The sequence below is a fragment of the Vicugna pacos genome, chromosome 2 (assembly GCF_048564905.1).
Source record: "Vicugna pacos chromosome 2, VicPac4, whole genome shotgun sequence".
Classification (NCBI taxonomy): domain Eukaryota; kingdom Metazoa; phylum Chordata; class Mammalia; order Artiodactyla; family Camelidae; genus Vicugna; species Vicugna pacos.
The window spans coordinates 32,582,957-32,597,328 of NC_132988.1; the positions used below are offsets into that span (position 1 = coordinate 32,582,957).

Below are 14,372 nucleotides of genomic sequence, written 5' to 3' on the forward strand. Positions count from 1 at the left end.
TCTCCTGGGAGCTTCCAAACATTTATGGCCAGAATGCTTCCACCAGGCTCATAACAAAGGTGGTCCCCTAGGCCCCAACCTAGTCTAGACTCATCATACTCCAGGGAAGCCCAAGAATTCTGACAGATAAAAATCTATTAAAGTGACCTTAAAATATCTGTTCTGGCAATTATCCAGACTCATGAGTTTTTAAAAAAAATAATGATGTTGCCCATTTATTGGACAGGCAGAGACTGTTCTCAATTGGGCGTGGGAAGTGTGGAGAAATGAAAAATTACCACTATACTCTGAATGCAAAGTATTTTAAATAAATATTTTAATTCTATCGTTCGCATTTAAAAGTAGAAAGCATACAGTATGTTACAAATATCAAAATGTGAAAAATATGAACGTTACATAAGTAACAAATGTAAAAAAAGTATTTTCTTACCTTCCCTGAAAGTAAGAAAACTCTTCAGCATAGGAAAATATCAGTATCAAAAACACAGCTTAGGTGTAAAAACAAGGTTTTACACAGTATTAAAAAAAATGATTTACAAAATGACAGAAAGTAAGATGTTTTGAAATTTGACTTTATATAAATTATAAAAACTGGGTACTTGGGATAAATGTTAAATGGTTGAAAAATAAGTCCAGTCATAGGCTTTCTTTAGGCAGATTCTTTAACATTTTAAAAGCATAGAACATTTTTTTCAATAAATAACTTTTAAAAGTGTCTCTGAGAAGTGCTGCTGGAATATCCTTCCACAGTAGGAGAGGGCAGTGTTCTGGGGACAACATGCAATCATTTCGTTCCTAGTGGAAGCCTGATGAAAGTCAGGAGCCCATCACTGTTCACAATAAAGATTCAGGATTTGTAACAAAACTTGGTAAGAAAATTCTAAAGTGCTGAAAAAAATGACTTAATTTTAGTACCCACGGTCATGAAAAAACATATTCAAATATCCAGACATTTCTGAGCAACATCGACTATGAAATCTGTAACTCTGAGAAGTGTTAATACTTAGTCTTTCATTCAAGGATAGGAGGACTGTTTCTACACTTTACAAAGATTGGTTAAGCCTCAAGGGTCTTGCAATGCAAAACGTAATGGTGATAATACAATGGAAACAATACGCAGACCGCACTGTGAAAGCACAAGTTCATTTCTGCAATGGCAACAGTATTAATCTGAAAAGTCACAAATCAAACATCGGTAAATAAGAAAAAAACTTTGCTGCATGCCACATGACTAGGTACAAAATACGATGCATGCAGGAAAATAAAGTCAACCAAGCATATTTAAATTAAAGAGTTGTTTTGAGTCTGTTTCAGCAGCATTGTGGTTATTATTTTTAAGTTCCCCTCCAACACCGGTCCATACTGGCCTGTTTTGCAAATGTGACCCACTCTAGCCGGCAACCTCACAATGGTTTGAGTGTTTCCTGCTTTTATGTTTTATAACAACGCCAGTACGCAAAGTTCACACAGTTCACACGTACTGTTCTGCTTCCCCATCTTTGGGGGCTGGCTTAGTGGTCCCACTTTTGCCGTCTTCATTTGCTGCTGCTTTTTCTGGGAGAGATGCCAGATCTTTAAAAACATCTACATAATGGCCAAAGCCAGGGCCCCAGTTCAAAAGGTTGTCCCAGTTGAAATTCCCTGCTTGCTGCCCGAGCTTCATGGGCAGTGTGTTGTCAGCAACCCCTGGGGCTGCTGCCTGTGGGCCCGCAGGTCCTCCCTCAGCCCTGCGGCCATGGTATCTTCTGGGCTTCAGTCTGGCTCCATAATTATCTTCATCATCTGCATCAGACTCATTGACTTGAGATAATTTGGGCATCCTGGAAGTATACACCATGGGCTTTTCCCTGTCATATTCCATTTCTGAGCAAGTGAAAGACTCATGCGAGTCACTATCCGACGAAGACTCTGGGGCTGGAATGCCGTCCGCCGGGTTCCGCGTTCTGGACAGTGGCCTTCTGCAGTCCTCCTCTGAAGACGACCTTCCGTGATCTGCACTGCAGATACTCGGGTTTCGAGGGCGAGGGGTGTTCAGCCTCTCCACCTCTTCAATGGAGAGCCCTACTGGAGGAGAGGATTCCAGAGGAATCTGCCCGATCGGCTGCTTCAGGCGACTCCCAGGTCTAGAACCGTGCGACGCCATGGCCTGGGGACTCTTGCTTCTCCTTCCCAGCCTCGTGGCGTAGTTGAAAATGCCAGGTTGGCACGCGTCGCTGTGCATTTCCAAAGTATTCCCATCCCTTATCGGAAGATGCAACTCCCTGGCCGGGCTGTTCCGATAGAAAGTAGAGGACTTGGAGAAAGGGGCTGGACTGTGGCGCGACAGCGGGTTGGGGGTTGGGCAAGCCGAGTGGCTCAGGGAGCTGGACCTTAAGCCTTGGCTGTAGGGAGGCTGGTAAGTCAAACTGCTCGCTCCCAACGGCATGGGGGATTGCCTGGCAAAGCCCAGGGGGCTGTGCCGCTGGATGGAAAATTTCGGGGTGTGGCTGCGGAACTGCTTGTAGTGCTGGACGATGTCGGCGTCGGAGGGTGCGATGCTGCTGGCGTTGTCGATGTCGTAGTGCTCAATCTCTTGCTCGGGTGAAGCCAGGGGGGCGCTGGGGATGGTTTCTGAGTTGTGTGGAAGGTCGGTCTCGTCGTAGATGAGGTAAGGGTTTTCCCTTTCAATGATATCTGGCTTCGGGTTCCCTTCCGGCTGCTTCCTCACAGTCATGTCCTCCCCATAGGGAGGGATGTTGTCTGGGTCATCAAAAGCAACATTCTCACTTCCCTTTTTCTTCTTTTCCTTGGGTTTCTTCTCTTCTTTGGGATTTTGGGCCTTCTTCCCCCGGCACTGATTACACAGGATCAGGCTCAGGACCAGGAGGGCCAGGACGGTGGCGCAGCTGCCCACGATGGCAGGCACCGCCCACAGAGGCAGGGAGATCTCCTCAGGGGCCTGACTCGGGACACAGACGTGCCCCCCGGGACTTCCAGCTTTGCACACCCTCCCCGGAGGACAGAAGACGCCAAGACAGGCCACCACCGTCTCACAGGTCCTCCCCGTGTGCGACTCGGGGCAGCTACAGGTGAAGCCGGAGTGCAGGCCTGGCTCACAGCTGCCCCCGTTCTGGCACGGGTGGGAGGCGCAGTCCCCGGGCGGCACGCACTTGTAGGCGTACCACTGATTGAGGCACAGCAGGTCGCCCCAGCAGGGGTTGCTGGCACAGATGTTCGGGCCCCTGCAGCCGATCTTCACGGAGGGATCCGTCCTGGAGATGGAGGCCAAGCTGTGTTTCCCGCTGAAAGGAAGACTTTCTCCGCCGTACAGCATAGAAGCAATGCAGCCATCAAACCCTGCAGGGGCAAGAAGGAGCGGTAAGGCGTTTCAGGGAAAACCAAAGGCTTAACAGGCCGCACTAATGGAACCTGGGAAAGAGAATCTTCACAGTCGCATCTGTAGAGTTTAGAAACTGCACTCAGAGCCATCTTCTAGTTTACAGGCAATAAATCTGTGCCTCTTACAACATAAGTTAACAAGATGTGTAAGAGTTCCCCGACAGAAATGTGGAAGGACTGCTGGGACCCCGCCCTGCCTGAAGATTTATGAATGACTCCAACAGGCTGGGTTTTCCTTTTAGCCCTTCTTTCATTTATTTAATTATCCATTTGTTTTATTTTTATGGTCCCTATACCAAGAATTACATGCATAAAATAAAGTTTATTTTAAAAAATACTTCAAAGGAACCAAAATTGGCCAATAGCTTCAACCATTAGATCATGCAGTCTCCATGGAGGGGCTACTGCTCTCAAGAAGTTGAACAAGGGCTGCTGAGGAGCAAAAGGAAAATCTGTTATAGTACCATGTTTGTGGGTCTCTCTAGGGGTGACAGAGAGTATACTCGTGGCATTAATATTTCATGTCGTGGGGATGGCAGAGGTTAGAAAAGAAAAATTTAAAACAGCTCCTGAGAGGGTGATGATTTAAAAAAAAAAAGTTGAGAAAGACATTAGACTCATATCTGCGTGCTAATATTGCTAATGTTCCAGTCACAAGCTCAAGAGTATATTTTGGCACTAACAAAAGAGCATGATTTACACTGGCTTATTTTCTAACAACATCCAAATGAATTAGCATCCAGATTATAAAACTAGCTAAATATCTAAGACCTAATGATGACCCAGGCTTTAACTCTTATGCTTTGACTCCATTACTCTGCCATGCTTTCTTCAATTTCCCTCTTATTTGATGCATCATTCCACCCTAGTGACATTTCCATCCTCGATGCACTTTTTTTCCGTGAGCTTCTATGACATATGCTGTCATTCCTACTCTTCTGGTTTTCTTTCTGTGACTTAGTCCACTTTCTGTCTCATTCTCTTCTAAACAACCACTGACTCTTAGAGTTACTGAAGGTTAAGCCCCTAGGCTTTCTTTTCACTCTCTATCGTCATGTTAGGTTATCACATCTGTGCCCAGTACTTAAGTTACCTGCTCCACACTGACAGCTCCTAACTGTATATTTCCAACTGAAATCCACTCCTCATTTCTAGCCTATCGACCCAAAAGTCTTTCTCAAAAATGCTCCAAACCCAGAAAGTCCCAAACCAAAGTCCTGATGTTCCCCAGAAATGTGCTTCGTGTGGCACTGCTCTGCATTTCCTCTCCTAGTGGCATTACCCTTCTCCTAGTTGAAAAGCCAGAAACCTCCCTGAATTTTATCAAAATCTTCAACATTTTCATTGATTTTAATTCCCAAAATATTCTTCCCTACCCACTTCTTTTCAACTGCTCTGCCACCAAACTGGCCAAAGTTCACACAATACCTTGCCTAGGTCACTGCAGTTTCTTCCAGCTAATTTATGCAAGTCCCCTCTTGTCCTTCTGCAACGCACTCTCCACGGGGTAGCCTGAAAGATCTTTAATGTCCTGCATATCTAATTTTGATACTCCACTGATTAATTTTTCAGTAACTTCCCAATGTTCCAAGAATGAGATCAGAACTGCCACATAGTCTAGAAGAACTTTCATTCTCCAACTTCATCTTTTATCTGTGACGTTAGCCCCCAATATTTTGGGTTCTGTGATCCTGACTTTTCTATTTTTTTCCTTTAGTTCCCATTGATATGAATTAATCTTTCATACTGTCCCATCCTCATCTTCATAGGTCAGATTTAAGTACAAATGTCAATTTCCAGAGACGTTTCCCTTTCTCACTTGGTTTTGCAATTTCTTAGAATTTTAGATTCTTCCTTCACGTCATTTATCAAAGATTAAAATAATATATTTACTTGTGTAATGATTTGATTGCTGTTTATCTTCCTTACAGGACCATGTAGTCTATGAAAAGAGTGGGTATTTAGTCCACCATTGTTGTTCGTGCTAAGTATATACAGGGCTCGGTAAATATCTGTCGTGTGAATGAATAAATGGATGAGTAAATGAGTGAATGTCTAAATAAATATTTGGTGTACAAGGAAAGGATCAAAACATCATGGGCTGATTTATGGACTTGGCAGAACAATGACTAAAGAAACTGATGGCTGATAATTTATTACCGACTTTCTAAAGATATTTATGAGAATCTTAGAATGGATACTATTGGATATCCAACTACTCTTGGAGGAGCAGTCTTACCTTTCTCTCATGCCTCTACTCAACACAAGCATTTACCTGTTTGAGTATCTCGATGAGCCTGATTGGGTGGAATTCCTCCGAGAGATATAGTGAGCACATCGAGGCCACCAAAGTCCTGAGTAGGGTGGATGATATCTCTGGTATAAATTCTGTCAACGGACAATACTGTAGCTGTTCCATTTTTTCCAATTAAAAAAGTATGCCAGTGGCCATCTGCAACGTAGACATCAGCAATATTTCTCTCCACTTTCCCAGCAATTCCTGCATCTGATGTAAAATGCATTTTGCCATTCTTAATCTGTAAAACATTTAAAATAATGTATAATTAAACCGTGATATGCTTGAATAAAAATAAAAATGTAATGAATCCTTAAAACATTAATCAATTTAATGGAGAGAGAACAGTGGAGGTGTCTGGTTGTATTAGACTATATTTACCTATATTGCCTTTACCATTTTAGGTAGCACATGCCTTCACATTTAACAGATTCAAAGTTTTCTAAGTAATCTGACATTCATAACTAATTTTTCAAGATGTATAGAATTATTTTCCAGAACACAACTGAGGTAATAATAGGGCAAATACTCATTTTAAGATAGGTAAATTATACCTTTTTAGGATTACTTATATGTATTTTTGTATTTTATTAGATTTTTAATTTTTATTGAAGTATAGTTGATTTGCAATGTTAGTTTCAAGTGTACATCAAAGTGATTCAGTTATACATATACATACCCATAGATATTTTCTTTTCAGATTCTTTTCCATTATATGTCATCACAAGAAATTGAATATAAGTCCCTGTGCTAAACAGTAGGTCCTAGATATTTATCTATTTTATATAGAGTAACATGTGCCTGTTAAACCCCAACCCCTAATTTATCAGTTTGCAAGTTTAAAAAAATTATCCATTTAGTAAATGGCCCACAATTATCAGAAAATATTAAAGCTATCTCCAGAGAAAGAAATCAGTGCTTAACTATAAATGAAGCATAGTTGGAAAAGTAAAGATATAAATAAATTGTTGTACCTGTCATCTATTACATACTGGAATTTTAGAAAAAAAATCATGCTTATTGTTTATATCATTTATTAGGATGACAGCTATGATGAATAAAGGGTGAGTTCTTAATAATGAGGTGTCTGGGCAAGTCTTTACTTTGGCTGTCTTTTGAAATTTATCTAAGGGATATTTGGTTTCTCTTACTTTACCCAGTAGAACATTGGGTAACAGGATGCTCTTACTCCGGTTTCCAGCTACCAAGTTTCCAGTTTTCTAAGTAGACGCTTAGAAAATGAAATAATTTATAAGGCAGGATGAAAAGAGCATAATCCCATCACTGTTGCCAGGCAGAGCTGGTGCCTCAGCCGGGGGAGAAGGTGGTGCCGCGTATCAAATGACAGGAGTGGAAGGATGGATCAGTTTATTTTGTTACTCAGATCAAATGTTATTTCTACATGCAACAAACACATCTGGTAGAACTAAAAATGAGTTCATTTTTACTTTGTGGAAAATATGCCTAACACATTTACATGCGTTATTCATAATGAAATATTTTATTAAAGCACTTTCTCCAGATAATATATTCCAGCACCGAACCCAGAGGGAAAAAATAGAAAATTGTGGTTAAGTGACAATAACATTTCATCAAGTGGGCAACGTCTCATGAAACACACAGTAAAAACAGCAACCCCTCTTTGGTTATAGCCAGAGTCCTTTTTGGAAAGAAGCCTTGGGAAGAGCCTTCTGCAAGCTCTCTGTTTCTCTCTTAATTGATCACACCACGTCATCCTTCCATTTGACCAGTTTCTGATGGAAGGGTCCTTGGAACATAACATGGAGGAGAATGAGTAAGAAAGTATGTTTCCATTACAGCATTCTGAACGTTTTCCTGCTCCCTAATCTACCTAACTCTTTCATCCCTCCTGACTTTCAAAACATCATGCTCAGTTTTTGGTTTGGTTTTATTTATTCATGGAGGTATCTGTTCGTTTATATCTTTATGTTTGACTCCACAGAGCTCCGAATCATCCCAGCTCTGTACAGTATACCTCGCTTCACTTCGGAACAAAAACAAAGCACCAAAACAGAGGAACTGATGTGGAGCAGAAATAAAGCCCACCACCTGGCATTATTTCAGAACCCCAAGTAAGGAGATCCTCAGCGTGCCGCAAAAGCAGAGAGATCAGTGAGACGCTTTAAACATAGTGTCAAAGCAGGTGAACACAGAATGTTTTTCTTCTGCTCTTCACTCTGAAATTTTCTCTCCTTCTTTCTTTTTTTTTTAAAAGCCCAAGAAATTGCACATTCTTCTCTCTCGTCACATTTACTGCTACCCACTCCTGATACTCTCCCCTCTAACCATATGGAAGCCCATTACCCAACTCTCTGATTTTCACAAAGTATCTTCCCACTCCCTGTGTGTGTGTGTGACTGAGAGACAGAGACAGAGACAGAGACTGACTAATTCAGAGTATGCAAAAAAAAAAAAAAAAGAAGAAGAAAGAAAAGAAAGGAAAAAAAGAGAGAAGGCAACTGTCAGAAAGTGAGCCAAAAGAAAGAAAGAAGAAAACCAGGGGCCTTGGTCACTGATAAGATAATTGATAAGTAACAGTCCCTTTCCCCGAGCTTCCTGGGCTGGGTAAGCAGATCGTATTCCTGTCATCCAAGTAACTGCTTGTACCAACCACTCTCTTCCTGTCTATTCAGTTCTCCTTCATCACTATTGTCTTTTTTCAGAAGCTATTTACTTCACCTACTAAACCCCTCAATCTCTGAAAAATTGCCTTTCAACATTTTCATACAAAAGAAATGTGAATTTTGGTCTGCGTTAGTCATTATTTTTATTCACCCAGAGTTTACTTTCCCTTCAGGAAAAAAAAAAATCTCTCTAAGTTGCTACCCATGCAACACAATCTGGAGGAGCTGTCTGCTGCTGTCCTGTTGGAAATGCAAGATTTTATGGTGACAAAAATGGATCCTGACATTCAGCTTCTTCCTTGAGGAAGAAAAATATTCAGTCTCCGATTTCTTCAACCACATTGTTCTTGTAACTCTTGGCTTAAAGAGATAACACACAGAAATATTTCATATGTCATTTAAATGGCACGAGGACTTGGAAGCAGCCTAACAGATAATGCACAGACCTCAGTGTCAAAGCCACTCAGTGCATATGAAAAGTGTTTCTGGTAGCCTATGGAACGTCTACTTCTTTCTTCACTTCTTTACTGTCTTTGCTTCCAATACACTTCTGAGTGAAAATTGTACACACCAAGTAATAACATTATACAGTGAGAGGTGCTTTGTTTTGCAGTGACTTCATTAATTCTGGAATTGGGCTTTTTGCTTTAATAATGGAGGTAAAGTTATCACCTGAGGATGTTCTCCAACTGGATTAGGGCAGAGTGTCTCAACCTCAGCACTGCTGACCTTTCAGACTGACCGTTCTCTGTTGTGGGTGTTGTGCACGGCAAGATGTGTAGAGACATATTTGACCTCCACCCATTCAATGCTGGTAGCAGCCCCCCACCCCCCATGACAATAAAAGATTGCCAAACATCCCCCGAGAGGTAAAGTCACCCCCAGTTGGGAATGACTGAACTAGGGGACTGTTTTTTGTACTACTTAAAGTTAGGTACATGACACATAACTATCAGCTTAGATGGAGAGAAACATAATATAAGCTTGGATGGAGAGAAATTTTGAGAATTTAAGAGGCTGAAGTTTCAAGGTGAACGTCTGTTTTTATTTTTAGTATTTTAGGTGAACTGAGCCTAGTAATTTTCTATGTATTTTGCTTTTTTCTTTATGAACTAAGTTTTTAGTAATTTCCAAAATACTGATTTATAAGTGAAAATAATTCAGGGAATCTGGGTTTGTTTTCTTAAGAATTTGTTAAAAGTCAAATAAAGTTATCAGTAGAATTATACGAAATAATATTAGTAAAAACCAGTCAATATAACTAAACTAATAAACTGATGGTCTGAGAGATGAAGTCTTATTTGTGGGAAAGAAAGCAGAATAATAATTTTAGAAGTTGAGAAAGCTAAGAGCGGACAGAAAATGCACATGTAATGAAATTATTCATCAGTTTAGCATCTCATTTACAGCAGAGAAAAAATGGGTAAAAGCTTAATGATAAATCAGTCATGAAATAGAATGTTTCAAAAATATGTATTTAGAAATGATTTGGAGAAGTCAGCTGAAATTTTACTTACAATAAATTCCAAAGATATTTAATTTCACAGGAGTTACCTGGGTAAATTGAATACATGTTCCAGAATAAAGCCAAAAAAGTTCATCTTTTTTTTTCTATTCTAGTCCTGCCAATGAATACATACATATCAGTATTTGGAATAATTCTTGAAAAAAGTATGTTTCTATTTCAAAGACATACTATCTTTTTATTTGCACTTTGTTTGAAAGTAGGGTGAAAATAACATAAATTTTTGTCTGGCAAAATAAATTGGAACCAATTCTTTCTATGCTGGCCTACCTAGCAGTGGGCTCTACTCTAAACAAAAGTGTTTTGAAGCCAAACCATGCAGATCTTTGTTACTCTGGCCAATGCTTGAGGAATAGTTAAGATAGATGATATTGGAATAGTGCCCAGCATTAGTCGGAACTCTAATGGGTTGTAAAGAAAAGGACAGAAGTTGTGGGAGAAGTGATTTAAACCATGACACAGCAGGCGGTCTAATCCAATGAAGTCACCATTAGCTTTTTATCTTACCTTCACAGTAGTGTAATTGCTGCTTTCTTGAATGTGGATTAAAATGCCATTCTCACTTCTTGTCCTGAATTTTACTTCCAGAGTGTTCACACCAAAAGGCTCCAACACGGCACCTCGTATGCTCTGTCTCAACAAATATTCCCTCTTCTCATTCTGACTCATGTGGTAGTCCAAGCGCCCTTTGCCTTCTAATGATAAGGCGGTGTCAGGAGTAACAGCTGGAAGCCAGCAAAGGAAGAGAAATGTGAACACAGCCAATAGGCATTATTAAAGAGTTTCCATGGTGACAAAAATTGTAAAAGTTATATATATAAAAAAAAGAACAATGAAAATATTAAGGTTTTGGAATTAGTGTCCCCAGTTTTCCTCTGAAAAAATAATTTCATCTTGTGAATCATTGCATAAGTTTATAACCATTTCAGAACCATGAAATGTAAAACATTTTAAGACACTCATTATTTATTTGGAAAATACTGATTACAATACTGGATACATGCTATATAAATTATGAGCACTTGAAGAGATAGCCACATGTTAAAAATACATAGTTGAAAAAATTGTTCATAAATTTCACTGTGTTTCTAAAATTAATTATATATGTTTTCATGGTTAAAATGATTTGTAATCATTAAAGCCTTTAACAAGGAAAACTTGAACAAAGAAGTGTACAAATATTTATACTTGTAAATGACTTTATTAGTAATAATCTTTTAGAATTTAAATTGTCATGTATAATTGTAATTTATCATAATCTGATAAAACGTTCACACTATTGAAGTATATAAGTAATAGACCTAAAGAAAAGACATAAAGAAAATAACTCAAGGGTCTTAGCATTGAATGGTACATTTTAAAAAGGTAAACTTTATAGTATGTGAATTATATCCCAGTTTTTTAAAGAGAATCACAAGCATTTCTCAAGTGAATGACATTTTATTTTCCAAATATAACTGGGTTCCTACTTACTAAATACTCATTACTTTAAAAAAAATCATGTGACAATGTACTTTTTTATGTTTTGTTTATTTTCCTAAACACAATTTTACCTCTGCTACTAAGATCTTATTGATTATAGTATGTAAATTTAATCATAAATTTCTATTCATTCTCATATTATAATAGAATCAAATGATTCTTTAAAGAGTGGCCAGATAAATGCAACGATTTAAGTTATAACCGCTTACCCAAAAATAAGGCAATTTATATAAAAGAGACCCCATTAGGGTCAGTCAGTGGGATATAAAGCTTCACAATAGAGAATGTGATGCTCTAATGCTGGCTTGAATATCATTAATGTCTTATTAACAATAGTTACTAGGATTTAGAAACAAACAACCAATAAAAGAATTTAAAAAGTAATATTTGAAACCAATTCCAATAATTGGAATTTAAAACTTAATTATCATCTTTAGCTATAATAGCTTTTATTTCCACTGTATGATGTTTTGAACTCAGTGTTCAGTGACTTAGTATTCTTACTTTTCAACCAAATACAACATGTTCAGCAGTGAAATATCCCCTAAAGGCAGCTAGTATTAAGCCAAAGCCTGAATATAGCCTCTGGCCTTGTAACTTGCCTAGCATCCCTATAGGTAAAACAACAATAACTAAATGATGTATTTATAAAATGGAATCTAAGGACATCTTTAGCAAACAATTATAAAAGGGTTTCACTCTTCCTCAGGTTAAAAACATGAATTTAAAAAGGATTTTGTATTTGACCAATCATTGCCCCTTTAATATTTCCAATATTTAGAATCAAAATGTAGTTCTTTTAATTCAGTTATATATTTAGGTGCCTATACTTATACTTTATATGGTTACGATAATTTCCTGTGGACGCTGAAATGGCTTGCGTACATTTTTCACAGTATTTCCCAGTCAGTCCTTCTCTGCAGTGACACTGCTGCCATGACCAGTAATCTGTACACGTGCCACCGTGTTGGCAGGGACTGCGAGAGCAAGCGCCTTCGAGTCGAGGGCATCTGAAATCAAATCGGAATGAAGACGCATAAAGCACAAAACCAGGTGGGGGAAATTTGTTAAAATTTGATACAAACTTTTATTAACCAGTTCAGTTTCATGCACTCAATTCTTTGAAACTCAAGTTACAACTAAATTTGGAACATCTAATCAAAGTAGAAGTTATCCTGTAACAGGTGCCTTGCCTTATTCATAAAGGAGAAGGTTAAACAAAATAACATCTTACACAATAAAAAAGCGGTGATCATTTCTTCTTGAAATTAATTTTTAGTTGAATAAAACTTCTTGGTCAAATAAACACTTTGGTTCACGTGATCTCGGGGCCACATGTACACATCTCCACCAGACAGCTAATGCAGTTAATGAGTTTTGAATGTCTACGACATGCCAAGTACTGTTCTAAGCATGGAGGTAAAGTGATGAAAAAAAATTCCATGGGATATTTATTTTTCCTTGTGGAAGAGACAGAAGGAAACTCCGAAATTAGATAAATGTGTAGCAAGTTAGGAAGAAGGAAGTTCTGTGGGATAATTAAGGCAGAAAAGGGGCATTAGGAGTTTGGGGGGGTTGATGGATCTCTAGGTTAAGCAGTGAAGGAAGGGTCTGTTTTTCTGGAGTCTTAAAAGTGAAAGAGCAAAGTATATCTGATAGACAATCATTCCCAACAGAGGAAAGAGCCAAGGGAGAAAGTCTCAAAGTGCAGGTTTACTTGGCATGTTTGAGGAACACCAAGTGGCCCAGTATAGTCAGAGCATTGTGGACAGGGACAAGAGCAGGTAGATAATGGTGAGGAAGTCAAGGGCATGAAAAGAACCGTCAGGACTGCCTGGGACCTGACCGCAGGACCTCCATGTTTGCTGCCCATGCTGGACTTCTGCTGAGCACTCACTCTAAATAAAAGCATTGAATAGTTGCTGAGTTGCAGAAAGGAAAAAATAATGCTGAGAACTGGATTTTTTCTGGATTAAAGGAACCATACTTTTCTCTAGTAACAGATGAGATGTATTCTATAAAATACATGCTTCACATGAAGTATAACTTCAGTGAAAATTAATTTAAGAATATTCTTTTTAAGATGGCAGATGTAGAAGCAGTGAACTATGCACATACATCGCTACTATAAACTTTCTAGAAAGTAATTTGGCAGTACATATGAATTAGATCTTTATTTTTTGACCAACTTATTTTAAAGTGGAAAAATTCAGTCTTTAAGTACTGATTTTCAGTAACATAATAACAGCATATAGAAAAGTAAAGGCAAATGTCAAATTGTATTAAAATAATTAATTTACAAATATCAAGAAACATTCATAGCTTCGTAATCGTATCCCCAGAAATCTCAAGTATGAAAATAACATGAGCCAAGATTTTTATGAAAATATACTAATTGCAGGGTTACTGATATGTTAATAAATTTGGAAACAACTGAAGTGTATATTCAGTTAAAACACGGCACATCCATATTATGGGATAATAGGCAGTTGTGAGTATGAATGTTAACCTAAGAGTGTTTGTCTCCGGGTAGTTCATTTATAGGCTACTTTATATTTTTTTGAATTTTTCAGACTTTCAGTATGAACAAGAATAATTTTTGAAATAAATTATATTATTTCCACAATTCCTAAATCATTGCTGGGATTTTCAAATAGGAAAAAAAAGCCTTACAATTTGCAATTAATCAAATTATTACTTGTTAACAATATATTGAGTTTTGGGGAATATGTATATTTATACATAAAATGATTTTTTTTTCTTTTTGAGGGGAGGTAATTAGGATTTTATTTATTTATTTATTTGTTTGTTTGTTTATTTATTTATTTATTTTAATGGAAGTACTGGGGATTGAACCCAGGACCTTGTGCATGCAAGGCACATGCTCTACCACTGAGCCATACCTTCCCCTCTATGTATAAAGTGAATTAATTTCAAATAGTTTTTGTATATATTATTGTTAACACTTTTACATTACTATGTGCCAGGTTCCTTTCTATGGGATTTACTTATTTAACTCATACTCTTCACAAGCCTGTAAGGCAAA

At 38.2% G+C, this 14,372-nt stretch overlaps 1 protein-coding gene and 1 non-coding gene across 2 annotated transcripts in view; both read right to left on the bottom strand.

Moving 5' to 3' along the window:
- Positions 1-299: 299 nt before the first annotated feature.
- FAT4 (FAT atypical cadherin 4) overlaps positions 300-14,372 on the bottom strand; it is a 157,915-nt gene continuing 143,842 nt past the window's right edge. The window contains exons 14-17 of the mRNA XM_015246090.3: positions 12,212-12,336; positions 10,352-10,569; positions 5,654-5,915; positions 300-3,336 (exon numbers count right to left, since the gene is read on the bottom strand). Coding sequence (XP_015101576.2) covers positions 1,472-3,336; positions 5,654-5,915; positions 10,352-10,569; positions 12,212-12,336 — 2,470 coding nt within the window. The 3' untranslated portion in view covers positions 300-1,471. The remainder of the gene's footprint in view (positions 3,337-5,653; positions 5,916-10,351; positions 10,570-12,211; positions 12,337-14,372) is intronic.
- TRNAA-UGC (transfer RNA alanine (anticodon UGC)) lies at positions 14,162-14,234 on the bottom strand. The gene has a single exon. It is a non-coding gene; the product is annotated as a tRNA-Ala (tRNA).